The sequence below is a fragment of the Scyliorhinus canicula genome, chromosome 10 (assembly GCF_902713615.1).
Source record: "Scyliorhinus canicula chromosome 10, sScyCan1.1, whole genome shotgun sequence".
NCBI lineage: Eukaryota > Metazoa > Chordata > Chondrichthyes > Carcharhiniformes > Scyliorhinidae > Scyliorhinus > Scyliorhinus canicula.
The window spans coordinates 31448023-31462566 of NC_052155.1; the positions used below are offsets into that span (position 1 = coordinate 31448023).

Below are 14544 nucleotides of genomic sequence, written 5' to 3' on the forward strand. Positions count from 1 at the left end.
GCCTCTTCTCTGTTTCAACTCGTGCAGATGGCTTTGTTATCACACACTAACTTTTAACAATATGTTGATGCATTATGAGTCAGGCAGTGCGATCTGTGCACCCCGCTCCACATTGTGCACATTCTGACTTTCTCGCCCAGCTTGGGGTTAAATACCCGTCCATCCAAGGCAGGTCTCTCCAAAAGTGTCCGCCGGCGTTCAACCAGGTTAACCCCCCACACACACGCACGCACACACACACACGAAGGTCCAAGGCGGGCGATTGAACAGGCGAGTGAGCATTGCACAGACGTGATTTGAGACCATTGAAGATTGCTGTGCAATCAGAGGCGGCGATTGCAGAACAGAGTGGCTTGCAGATCCCCTGGAGGGAAGTGCCATGAGAGGGAGCACTGCATCCTCTTGTTCAGCAACAGCCAATGCGCAAGTTAGATCAGTAACCGAGCAAATCCGACACCCACCCTTTCACTGGATGGATACCTTTAATCCCCCCCTCCTCCACTCCTTTCAGTCTTTCGCCTAGCCTTGACAAGGGGGGTATTATTCGGACGCTGTTTCGCGAGGAAGGTCGGAGATTGCCATTTCATTTGCATGCCTCGTCTTAAATCGTGAGGAGGGTGTGTGTGGAGGGAGGGGGTAGGGACCGAGGTTTGGGGCACAGCGCAGCAGGTATTCGGGGTAGGTAAGGGCGCAAGTCCGAGCGAACAAAAACACAGCGAACCCCAATTGGGCTGAGGAAAGAAGATTCAATCGGCCCGTTTCTTTGGGAAGGAAACACATGGAATCAAACGTCGGGAAGGTTCATCGCTGCACAACCAAACACCGTGAAAACGGGGCAAAAATAAAACCCTACACTGAGCTGAACACATTACAATCTGCTCAGACTAGAGGAGCAGCCAGTTCAGTGACATCCCAAGCAGTAACACTATTAAATAAAGTGTAAATCATAAGGAAGTCAGTCTAGGATCACTGCCAACAACATTGTCGAAATGCAGACACTCAAATTCCAAATTGTGCATTTATTTTTTTTTAAATCCTGGAATTTGTGAAGTGGACAACGATGGTTGTGTCGGATTGTTCTGGTGACTGGAAACGAGACCTGACTGATTGTAAATGAGGATTTGTCCCAACTCTTGGTGAAGTTTGAGGGGCGGGGAGGGCTCTGGGTTTTCTGGGCACGTTTTGTACAAGCTATCAGAGGGTGGGTGTCCTTTGCAACAGTTTGAGGTTGAGGTGTGTGTGTGTGCGTGGTGGGATGGGGCTGGGGAGGGGAGGGGATCACCAAATAGCAATTAGATTTGGGCAAGCGGGGAGGGGGATATTAATCAGCGCCAGTTGCCAGAATAATTTTGGGTAGGTAGCAAACGAGTCGTTTAGCAACACGAGTAAAACAAAAATGGAAACGCGCCCCGGCGTGGAAATAAGTTTATTTGATGACTGCGTATTTTCCAGTGGCCACCCCACTGAATAGAGGGCGAGGAATTGCACATTTGAAGCTCATTCTCCAAATATTCCACGCCCCCCCCCCCCCCCCCCCAAACAGTTACAGACTCTCGGGAAGAGGGGAACTAGAGAGTTACGGGGAATAGATCAAATCGATTCACATCGTGAAGATGACTTGAATAAGAGATGCTAATTGTCAATGTCCTGCAGGATGCTAAAACAAATAGAAAGTGATACCGTCTTCATTTTTGTTCTTTTTCCAATTTCAGATTCAACTGCTGCAGAGTCAGTCCTGCAAACAAAAGGACCGTAAAATATTGAGCATTTTGAGTGCAGTGAACAACCCACAGCCTCACGCAGCGCTGGAGTGGATGGATGATCAGTTGCTACTTCGGGACTCACAGGGTTATTATTCTTTTATGTATCATTAAAAAGCATCAGTTTCGGGAATTTGCCACAAGGGGGAGAGCTTGGACAGAGCTGCACAAATTGCAATGAAATCATCTCCAGGTCTATCTCTCTAAAAAAAAGTCGATCCTGTTATGTCCATGGTCTGGGCGCTTGCTGCTATTTCCTTGGCGTTCCTCGGGATAACTGACCTAGGATGAGGTACACGGAATCCGCGGTGACTGTGATATTCGCCGCCGCGCTGTGGACCGTGAGCGGCTTTGACCCCAGGCTCAGCCCGTGCACCACTCTGGTCCAGGGGAAACTGTTCGGCTACTTCTCCTCTTCCATGGTCTTCGCGTCCAACTCCTCCGCCTGCTCCTGGATTATCCAAAACCCCGACCCCAGGAGGTACACCCTCTACATGAAGGTGGTCAAGAGCAGCAACGTCTGCGAGCGCCGCCAGATCCGCACCTACCAGTTCGACTCCTTCCTGGCCAGCACCCGCACCTACCTGGGCATGGAGAGCTTCGACGAGGTGCTGAAGCTCTGCGACCCGTCCGCCCGCTACGCCTTCCTGCAGTCCAGCAAGCAGTACCTGCAGATGAAGCAGGTCGCCCCCGGCGGCGGCGGGCGGCCCAGGGGCAGGGGCGGTAGGGTCAAGGACAAGGAGTTCTCGGCGGAGTACCTGGTGGTGGGCAACAGGAACCCCAGCAAGGCGGCCTGCCAGATGCTGTGCAAGTGGCTGGAGACCTGCCTGGCCGTCAGCACCAGCGCCCGTCCCTGCGGCATCATGCAGACCCCTTGCTCTTGCCCCAGGGGCGAGAGCTTGAGCCAGTCCACCGAGATGCTGGGCTTAAACAAGAAGGAGGACACCTGTTTGAAAGACGGGGTCTACTTGGAGCACTGCATCAGGAGCCCGAAAGAGACCAGCGAGGCAGACTCCCGCGGTAAGTCAGTCTGAACGGCTAGCTCCCTGAAGAGTTCTCCTCAATTTACATTAGCCTGCTGCCGATGTGTGTGTGTGTTTTATTCCCCCCTATCTCCTCTCTCTTTTAAAAAAAACCTCGCTGCTGTTCCCGAGCCACTCGCCTTGAATTGGACAGATTTGATTCAGTAAACGGGTCGTGTCTGGGTGGCCCTGATTGGGAATGAAAGTGCTGTGAATATCTATCTGCTCAATGAGTCTTGCTGGCTGAGGAAATGGACATGTAACTGACGGGGAGGTGGGCGGATTGGAAGGTGAAAAGGAGAATTTCCAGCCAGTTTTTTTCTCTCTCTCTCCCTCTGATTTAGGATTCAGCTCTCAAAACCATTCTCTTTCTCCGAGTGTTGCCATTTGGAATAATTAAGCTGAACCTTTCACCGATTCCTCACTGAAATCCAGGCTGGCGTTGATTTCAGTTTGCAATCTGAGCTGGTCATTTCACCCGGGTTATGTCTTTCTGAGCACTCTCTTGAGTTCAACTTTCTCACTGTTATGATATTGTACCTGTTGATTCTTTCTCAGCCTCGTCTCGCAACGAAACATAAATCATCCGATGCTTTTTTTTTGGTGGGGAGCAGAGAGGGAAGGAGCTGGGGGTGAGGGGCGCTGTGTTGTAGATCCTTTGGGAGCAATTGTGTCTCTGTTTTTTTTAAAAGGGAAATGACATTGCCGTTCTATTTTCCCATTGAGAAGTGGGGGCCATGCCAAACAAACCGGCTTCAGCCGCAGTCAGGTCACTGGATGCTGTACAAAATGCCTGTCCAAAGCATCGCAAATTCCTGCACACCTTTTGAGATGTAAAAAAAGCGGGTTTTGTGGATGACGCTTGCTCGTAACCAGTTCCTACCCAGGGGTGGCGTACAGACACAATGCAGAACAACCTGCAGGAGAAGGATCAAATGTGTCGTCAGTCTCTCTCTCTCTCTCTCCCACCCCCTCCAATGACACATTTACCTTACGTTGAAAAATGTAGTTATTTCACAGGCTGCAACTTTCTCATTGTTGGCCGTTGTAACCCCCCCCCCCCCCCCAAAAAAAAAAATATTGATTAGCATAGCCCGTTCCTTCACTCCAGAGTACCACCCCGGTATTCTTTGGGATCTACGCCATTGCACGCGTCAAAACGGTGCACAAGCAACGTGTACCAATTAAAAAAACACACACACAAAATAAAAGCCCTGCAAATTTTGAAAATCTGAAACAGAAACCAAACAACAGCGACAAAAGAAAATAATGTGCTGGGGAACACCCAGCAGATCAGGCAACGTCTGTCGTGAGATTCCGGGTTTGGGAATCTTAAAGGGTGCAGGATAACGGGGTAATGGTGGTGGGACACAGGGGAAACCATAAAACCAAGTGTGAAGTATTTTAGGACGAGGTCGTCAAGAGTTATTGCACATGTTTGTTCTGCCAATGTGGATTGTGCCTTGTAATTTATGCAGCGTTTAAATCTTTGCATTTCAATCAAAATGTATCCCACCTGTAATGGTGGTGGTTTTCGCAATTCTCTTCGGGAAAGGAGAAAGGGGAGTGGAGAGGGCGGGTGTCTGTGTGCGGTGCTGGACCTGTTATGTGTCTTGAAGTAGAATATTCTTCCTTGGCAATGCAATAGACCCCCCCCCCCCCCCACCCCAGCTTTCCTGGATTCTTCAGAAAGGATAGCAATTGTGAATGGCCCCAAACACCTTTTTTCACAGATGGTTGTACCTTGTATGTTTGGTGCTGTTACCTGTCAAGATAAGACACGATGATTTATGGCAACGACGCAGCAATAGTGAATTGAGAATGTATTAGAAGTCTCATTGGGGTGGGCGGCTGTATCACAAACCACAAAAGTGAAATTGGCTGGCTTCTGCTCAGTTAGGGGTTGTCCATTCGCCGCTGTGAAAGCGGCTGCTCATTCGGTTAACACCTCGGTCGGGCACCGTTCCTTTTGCCCATCAGGTCACCAGCGGATGGTACACACATCTTCAATGTATGGCACGTTTTTTTTTTAGTCAATGAGGGGTGACGTTCACAGCATTTATTCGGAAATGCGATGGTCTTACTATCCCTCGCGACTGACAGTAGATGCCTGTGACAAGGCGTCACAAAGCACCGGACATTTCGGAGTTTCGATTCTTTGGGGGGGGGGGGGGGGGTGCAAATCCATCTCCACATTCCGTTGATTGAGGCGATTCACAATCACCGGGAGCTTTAAACAAACATTTTGCTTCCATGTACAGTACATTATCTAATAATAAGTAGGCACAATAAACGATTAACATGAGAATGGATGCACAGTATATCTCTGGGTACATATTTTGGATTAGATCCTTTACAAACAATAGCACCCTATCCTGCACTCTGGTTATCACAGAGTGCTATTGTGAGGGTAAGTGTCATATATAAATGCAACAATTAGCTAAGAGCGTATACAAGTCAATAGTGAGTGTTTCATCACGGATTATATGCATCTGAGAATTTCTTCACTTTTTGTGGATAATTTTACTCTTGCTGGATCCTGGTAAAAAACACGCAAGGCCACAAAATAAAATACTCTTGTTCATCAGTGAGAGAATTGATTTACCATTTGGTGTAATAGGTATCCAGATTATATATTTTTATGTAAGTTTGTTTGCCTCATGATAAAAATTATACACAAAAGTGATATTTGACAAAATTGATATTTATCCTCTTGGGCAGACAATTAGTGCAATGAATCAATCCATCAACATTCTGCCATATGGACACAGACTGCTGAGCATGATTCCCCCTCTAGGCTGTTCCTGATCACATCAGGGCCACTGTGATGACAGGCAGTTGCCTCAGTTCTTCATCCCCTTTAGTCAGGGTTTGCTGTGTGACGCATCATTAGTATCTGCAGCCAGTGAGATTGAGAAGATCAGAGGTGGTTTAGCTCACTCACAGATACCCTCATGCATTTGCATGACATGGCGATAGAGTTCCTTTCCGATTATGGAAATGTAATCTATGGATGCCACCAGTCAGTATTGAATAATGCGCATTACAATTATACAGTGGCATTTTCCCTGCTAAATCACAGATTCATGCAGTACAGAAGTGACTGAGTGAAATATTTCTGTTTCCTCCTTCGACATTCCCAGAAGATTAAATAATTTGTGATAAATCCACCAATTGTGAATCTAATGCTAATGGCAGAAAACGGTTTCACTGGATACACCTGAATGGATCTCAGCCACAGCTAATCGTTTTTTTTGCAACAAATCAGCTGCCCAACTGTTCACGTGTCTAGTTGCAGATGCTAAGATCTGTGAACGAGTCACCTGGCCACTCACTTTACTATGAAGATGTCCTGTGATGGGTAAAACATCACAGAAGTGTGGCGGAAAGGGTAAAAGGGGGCGGGACTTTTGGCGCTGGTGTTTTTATGTTCTTCATCCGTGTAGAATGAAAGGTGAATGAATGTCATTTTACCATGAAAATTGGTCATAGGATTTTAGTTCGTAACTGGAAACAGAGTGGGGCAGCACGGTGGCGCAGTGGTTAGCTCTGCTGCCTCACGGCACCGAGGTCCCAGGTTCAATCCTGGCTCTAGGTCACTGTCCCAGTGGAGTTTGCACATTCTCCCCGTGCTTGCATGGGTTTCGCCCCCACAACCCAAACAGATGTGCATGCTAGGCAGATTGGCCACGCTTAATTGCCCCTTAATTGGCAAAAAAGAATTGGATACACTCTAAATTTAGAAAAAAATCTTTAAGAAAAAGGAAACAGAGCATGCTTCCATTGGAAAGAGCAACAATTGTCTTCATTGATGGATCTTCTAACAAAATGCTAATCTCAGACAAATGTAATGTAGAGAAACCATTTAACTGATGATTATGTTTGGTGGCCTTTTTGCTGAATGTAAAAGATTGAGTACTCAAGTCCTTTTTGTAGCATGAGAAGAATGAAGGGTTAGGAATCAAAGGGAAAGTGGAATTGAGGTGGAAGATCATATATGATCTTAATGGCAGAGTAGGTTTGCGAGGTCATACGACCTACTCCTCCCTATTTTGCATGTCCTTCTGTTGCTTATGTAATGTTGCAGGATGAGTAGTGAGGATTTTGCACAGCATTGAAACAGCACCTCTAGTTCACCAGCTTTTTAACCATCTCTCCCAATGCCTCTTTTGATTAAATGCCATTTTTGTGTGAAGACCCACCTCAGGGCTTTTTAAAAACTAGGTTAAAGGTGCTCCATCAATGCAGTTAAATCAAGTTTTTTTTTTACTGCTGTTGAATGTTGTTTACTAACAAAATCCATTTGAAACAAACTATCAAGTTACTGAGGGATTAAGGTAGGGCAGTGACAGCTTGCATTCAGTTAAAAAATCTCAAGCAAATGAGTTGAGAATATTTGGATATTGTTATTCATGTGGTGTCACTCTCAATAGCAAGTTAAATCAAAGGAGACTACACAAAGCACAATATTTTGGAATAACTATTGTGCTTTAAGACAAGAAGAGAACTCAATAAATGAATAAAATATAACTACATGAGATCCAACCTTTTTATCAATAAGGAATAGAGATTTAAGTTTCAATACATTTAATAATTTTTAAGTGAATGGAACTTAAGCTAGGTGGGTGTAATGCGGTTTAGCATGTTAATTTGTATTTGACACTGTACAACACCTGTCAGAATAAGGCATAGTGGTATAAATTGAAGTTCTAACCCCCCTCCATCCACTCCCCCCCCCCCCCCCCCCCCCCCCCCCCCCCCCCGGGCCATTGCATGTCCCATTTTTATAATTGCCATCATAACATATTGAAATAAAGTTTGTTCATTTCCCTCCTCCAGTGTTGTGTAATATGCCATTCTTTAGCTGCCAGCTGCTCTATCCAGTGATCCCTTCAAGACTGTGAAATGAAAATGAAATGAAAATCGCTTATTGTCACGAGTAGGCTTCAATGAAGTTACTGTGAAAAGTCCCTAGTCGCCACATTCCGGCGCCTGTCCGGGGAGGCTGGTACGGGAGGCTGGTACGAGGCTGTGCATGTGTTTGTAGGTATTAGCAAGCACAGTGCCAGGCTTTGCTCCAATAGCTTCCTTGGTTGAACAACCTACTGATTTTATATGTCCCATAATGAATGGTGTACTGCAAGATGCATTATTCCAGTGGGAAATATCCCAGCATAACTGTGAGCTATCAGAAGAGAAGAGGACTTCATTTTACACTGCTTTGTGTGGTACCTGTGTTGATATACATCAGTGCAGCATCCCATTCAATTTCAAAGAATCCTCTTACAAATAATGCAATGTATAATATGGACACTTCCCTCATTCAATCTAACTATTAAAAACATGCAATTAAATCTTGAAGGAATATTGTACACATCAAGTTAATGCATTGGGAATGGAAATAATTTTCCATTTTCGGCATCCAATGCTAAAATGAAGCGCAGTTGTAACAAAGTTTGACACAAAACCAAGACCCCCTTACTTGACTCCACTAATGTGCCTTCTTCCTCATTTCCGAAGAGCAACAGCAATACTAATGCCAACTTTTATTCATGTACCACCACTGAAAAGCCTCAAGGTGCTTCACTAGCAGGTTCTACAAACATGTTGATCTGGAAAGGAGAGGTGGGGAGGGTGATGTGATGGTGTTGACATTTTCAAAGATGACGAGACAGAGGTGGGAAGTTGGAAGCAAGGTGGCTGCACATTTTGTGCAGGACATCCAAGTCAGAGGAATGGAGTCAGAGGGGAACTGGATGATATTTCAGAACTGAATCTGGCGTGCCCTGGTGGGTGTATTTGCGGGGGTGGGGAGCACTTATAGGATGGGTGGATGCTCATGCCCCTACCTTCCTACCTTCTCCAGAGACCGTCACTAAAATGCCTGGACAGGACGAAGCTCCAATTGTGGCAGCCAGCCTGTCATTTCTTTTCAAATGTTTCAAATTAAAGGATGTTGGCATGGCCAATCCAGCTACCCTGTACATCTTTGGGTTGTGGGGGTGAGACCCACGTAGACACGGGGAGAATGTGCAAACTCCACATGGACAGTGACCTGGGGTTGGGATCGAACCCAGGTCCTCGGCACTGGGAGGCAGCAGTACTAACCACTGCACCATTGTATTCCAGCCAACGCCCATCATTTTAAGATGACCACTTGAGGATCATTTAGGCTTGTTATCAACCCTATTGCCCCTGATAACATACTGTGCATGCCAGCAGATGTTTACTGATGCCTTCCTGGTACTGCTGGGACTGATGGAGCTGCAGCCAATTCTGGCAGCACTAGAGGTTGGGAGTTCCAGCCTGGCTAATGAACCTCAATGTTTCATGGCTGCAGGGCTGCTCAGCTTGTTATGGGTCACCTCATATCAATGTGGTTTCCAGGGGAAGAGGGGGTGCATGTGGATCCGCATCCTGTTCCCCATTCCCCTGCTTAATTCAGCCCAAGGTGCGGCAAGGCTCTGGAGGGATTTAGTTTCAGATGAGCATTTCTTTGAATCGTGATGCATTGAGGGGCAGTAAGGTTGGGAATGATGGTCGACTGGTAGTGCAGGACAATATCTACTTTGGACAAATAGTGTTTATTAAGGGAAGGAGGGCTTATCAAGTGCAGCCTTGGACTAGTCAAGTGTTGGCCTAATGACAGCAAGTGCAAAGGCCACTACAGTGCAAGGGGTGAAGCGAAGGCCAATGCAGAAGCAGTGAAGGTAAGTGGTCCTGGTGATTGATGGAAGGATTCGAAGGTCAACTTGGGATTGAAAGGAGGCCAAGATTACAGTTTGGGGCATCTGGAGGGATTACAGTCAATTCCAGACCTCTCCACAGCCAAAGGAGCAGTGTTTCTGGTGAGAGCCGGTGAAAACGGCTTGGGCATTCCAGTGTTTCAGTTGCAAGAAGTTGAGATTTGTCCCACGATTTGAGTTTAAACAGGGAATCCAATAGTATGAACGTGGGGAGGGGTCTGCGGTTCAAGGGCTTTGAGGGAAGTAGTGGTAGACGTATTCCTGGGGACAGCAACATGCAGGTGAAAGCTGATCTCATGCTTGCAGATGATGTCAAGTGACAGCATGTTAAATTAAAAAATGAGAGCGAGACATTCATCACTCTCCACACCAGTCATCTTTGGCCTCTCTGAGTGAGATTGCCAATTAAGCAAAATTAATATCAATTTTAGTGCTTTGTAGTGCTGCAAATCAGGATCCGAGATAAAATTGCCCAATTTAATTTCCCCAAAATTTCTCGCTGCTACCAGAGGGGGCATAATGTTCATTCGTTAGAATGGGCTGGTGCGAACTTGAGTTTTAGAGATGTTTAACCCTTTATGCCATCTAGTCTCTTTCAGTATTTATTATGTCTCAAAGGAATTATTTGTGAAATGTGGATTTGTGCCATCAAATTAAATATATTCACTGCTGGAGAATGCTTTATTTTGATACGTTTGGCATTTTCTGTTTATGTAACGTTCTTGCACGTGTTTAATATTGGTTGGAAACAGAATAATTGATGGAGATTTCCTTTGGGATTCTCCTGATTGTGACAGTAACTTTGGAAGATGGTTGGAAGCCACAGAATCCACTGGATTCTAGCAAGTCTCCCACTGAAGGTACAATGGCTGTTCAGGAAAACAAATTCCACCCCCCCCCCCCCCCCCCCCCCCTCCCCCGCCAACCACTCCGTCTCCAAAAATATTTCCAGTGAATATTCCCTCTGTGCTACCTCAACAATATGTTATTCTAATCTCAATGTTAGAAATGTACCTCCTTCATTAATGTGACATTTCCATTTTTCCGGACACCATGTATGATGTTTCTTTGAATGAAACATCCAATTAGTGTCAGAGCATTGAAGGGTTAGCACAGAAGGCAGTGATTTTGAATCATCTTGCCTCTGTTGGTGCTAGCTTCACATCAGAACTGCCTCTTCTATTCCAATCCCCTGCACCCTTAAAGATTTGTCTCTTGAATAAAATTAGTCACTCAATTTAAGGACTTTATTGGCTGTAAATTGCTTTGGGATGCCCTGAAATGGAGAAAGATGCTGTATGAATGCAAATATTTATTTTTAGTAGTCACTTCGGTAATGCCTCCTTACATATAATAATCACTTGCATGAACAACGTTTTTCCTGATCTTCACCTTTCTGATTTATAACTAAGTATAACCTGATATCCCCTTATTACTGATTCAGCTGACAAATGAAAGGAACCCTCACATTATTTATCTCCTCACACCTCTATGACATTTTGAACAAATAACAGTTTCTTCTCCAGTCAATACTGTTCCCTTTCTTTCAAAATAAATGAATCAGCTCATTCCTGATACCGAAACTTTAAATCATATTTTACAAATGAAATTGAGACCACTGATAAAAGCTTGAGTCAATTGCTCAGGAATTTACTTTCCTTGGAACTCTTCAAATGAACGGAGGCATGAAAAGAGAACTTTAATTCCCTGCCAAATATTGTAACTCTGCCAAAACGAAAGCTTTGAAATTCCCTGCTGTTCTTGAGTTACTTAGAAATATAGAAAATAGGAAAATAAGTAGGCCATTCAGCCCTTTGAGCCTGCTTCCCAATTCAATATAATCATGGCTGATCCTTTACCCCAAAGTCACACCCCAATCTCCCCCCATACCCTGATGCCTTTTGGCCTGGAACACTATTTAGTCTTAAATAGCCTCCACCACCCTTTGTGGTAGATAATTCCACAGGTTCACCACACTTGAGTGAAGATGCTTCTCCTCATCTCAGTCCTAAATGACCTACCCCTGAGACTCTGTCCACTTGTTATAGAACCCCTCACCCAGAGGGGTTCTACATGGACTTCAGTAAGGAGTTTGATAAAGTTTCCCATGGCAGGTTGATGGAAAAAGTGAAGTCGTATGAGGTTCAGGGTGTACTAGCTAGATGGATAAAGACCTGGCTAGACAAAAGGAGACAGAGAGTAGTGGTGGAAGGGAGTGTCTCAAAATGGAGAAAGGTGAGATAACCCCGGTAACTATAGGCCGGTGAGCCTAACGTCTGTGGTGGGTAAAGTCTTGGAAAGGATTATAAAAGATACGATTTATAATCATCTAGATAGGAATAATATGATTAGGGACAGTCAGCATGGTATTGTGAAGGGTAGGTCATGCCTCACAAACCTTATCGAGTTCTTTGAGAAGGTGACTGAACAGGTAGACGAGGGTAGAGCAGTTGATGTGGTGTATATGGATTTCAGTAAAGCGTTTGATAAGGTTCCCCACGGTCGGCTATTGCAGAAAATACGGAGGCTGGGGATTGAGGGTGATTTAGAGATGTGGATCAGAAATTGGCTAGTTGAAAGAAGACAGAGAGTGGTAGTTGATGGGAAATGTTCAGAATGGAGTTCAGTTACGAGTGGCGTACCACAAGGATCTGTTCTGGGGCCGTTGCTGTTTGTCATTTTTATAAATGACCTAGAGGAGGGCACAGAAGGATGGGTGAGTAAATTTGCAGACGACACTAAAGTCGGTGGAGTTGTAGACAGTGCGGAAGGATATTGCAGGTTACAGAGGGACATAGATAAGCTGCAGAGCTGGGCTGAGAGGTGGCAAATGGAGTTTAATGTGGAGAAGTGTGAGGTGATTCACTTTGGAAAGAATAACAGGAATGCGGAATATTTGGCTAATGGTAAAATTCTTGGTACTGTGGATGAGCAGAGGGATCTCGGTGTCCATGTACATAGATCCCTGAAAGTTGCCACCCAGGTTGATAGGGTTGTGAAGAAGGCCTCTGGTGTGTTGGCCTTTATTGGTAGAGGGATTGAGTTCAGGAGCCATGAGGTCATGTTGCAGTTGTACAAAACTCTAGTACGGCCGCATTTGGAGTATTGCGTACAGTTCTGGTCGCCTCATTATAGGAAGGACGTGGAAGCTTTGGAACGGGTGCAGAGGAGATTTACCAGGATGTTGCCTGGTATGGAGGGAAAATCTTATGAGGAAAGGCTGATGGACTTGAGGTTGTTTTCGTTAGAGAGAAGAAGGTTAAGAGGTGACTTAATAGAGGCATACAAAATGATCAGAGGGTTAGATAGGGTGGACAGCGAGAGCCTTCTCCCGCGGATGGAGGTGGCTAGCACGAGGGGACATAGCCTTAAATTGAGGGGTAATAGATATAGGACAGAGGTCAGAGGTGGGTTTTTTACGCAAAGAGTGGTGAGGCCGTGGAATGCCCTACCTGCAACAGTAGTGAACTCGCCAACATTGAGGGCATTTAAAAATTTATTGGATAAGCATATGGATGATAAGGGCATAGTGTAGGTTAGATGGCCTTTAGATTTTTTCCATGTCGGTGCAACATCGAGGGCCGAAGGGCCTGTACTGCGCTGTATCGTTCTATGTGACTAGTGGTGTTCCACAGGGATCCGTGCTCGGACCACTGTTGTTTGTGATATACATAAATGATCTGGAGGAAGGTATAGGTGGTCTGATTAGCAAGTTTGCAGATGATACTAAGATTGGTGGAGTTGCAGATTGTGTGGAGGACTGTCAGAGAATACAGCAAAATATAGATAGATTGGAGAGTTGGGCAGAGAAATGGCAGATGGAGTTCAATCCAGGCAAATGCGAGGTGATGCATTTTGGAAGACCTAATTCAAGAGCGGACTATATGGTCAATGGAAGAGTCCTGGGGAAAATTGATGTACAGAGAGATCTGGGAGTTCAGGTCCATTGTACCCTGAAGGTGGCAATGCAGGTCGATAGAGTTGTCAAGAAGGCATACAGCATGCTTGCCTTCATCGGACGGGGTATTGAGTACAAGAGTCGGCAGGTCATGTTACAGTTGTATAGGACTTTGGTTAGGCCACATTTGGAATACTGCGTGCAGTTCTGGTCGCTACATTACCAGAAGGATGTGGATGCTTTAGAGAGGGTGCAGAGGAGGTTCACCAGGATGTTGCCTGGTATGGAGGGTGCTAGCTATGAAGAAAGGTTGAGTAGATTAGGATTGTTTTCGTTGGAAATACGGAGGTTGAGGGGGGACCTGATTGAGGTCTACAAAATTATGAGAGGTATCAGGGTGGATAGCAACAAGCTTTTTCCAAGATTTGGGGTGTCAATTACAAGGGGTCACGATTTCAAGGTGAGAGGGGGAAAGTTTAAGGGAGATGTGCGTGGAAAGTTTTTTGCACAGAGGGTGGTGGGTGCCTGGAACGCTTTGCCAGCGGAGGTGGTAGAGGCGGGCACGATAGCATCATTTAAGATGCATCTAGACAGATATATGAACCGGCGGGGAACAGAGGGAAGCAGACCTTGGAAAATAGGAGACAGGTTTAGATAAAGGATCTGGATCGGAGCAGGCTGGGAGGGCCGAAAGGCCTGTTCCTGTGCTGTAATTTTCTTTGTTCTTTGTTTGTTCAGAGGAAACAACATCTCTGCATCCTGTCCAGCCTTGTCAGAATTTTATACATTTCAATGAGACCCCTTGTTTTCTGAATTCCAGTAAATACAGGGCAAGTCGACCCATTCTCTCCTCATATGACAAACCTAACATCCCAGAAATCAGTTCGGTGAACCTTCGTTGCATTCCCTCGATGGCAATGATATCCTTTCTTAGGAAACCAAAACTGCACACAGTACTTGAGTGTGATCTTACCAAGGCCCAGTACAGCTGCTGTAAGTCATCCTTGCACCTGGACTCAAGTTCCCTTACAATAAAGGCCAACATATCATTTGTCTTCTTAACTGCTTGCTGTGTCTGTATGCATGCTTTCAGAGACTGGTATACAAGGACAGCCAGG

General features: G+C 45.5%; 1 protein-coding gene across 10 annotated transcripts in view; it reads left to right on the plus strand.

The window, feature by feature from the left end:
• Nucleotides 1-14544, plus strand: part of adgrb1a (adhesion G protein-coupled receptor B1a) — an 846604-nt gene that overhangs the window by 77744 nt on the left and 754316 nt on the right. For 9 of the 10 annotated variants that reach the window (XM_038808775.1, XM_038808774.1, XM_038808778.1 and 6 more), the window contains exon 2: nucleotides 1713-2780. In XM_038808775.1, the coding sequence (XP_038664703.1) occupies nucleotides 2048-2780 (733 nt within the window). In that variant the 5' untranslated portion in view covers nucleotides 1713-2047. Of the gene's footprint in view, nucleotides 1-551; nucleotides 568-1712; nucleotides 2781-14544 lie in introns of those variants that run through there. The other variant, XM_038808776.1, reaches the window with a different exon arrangement.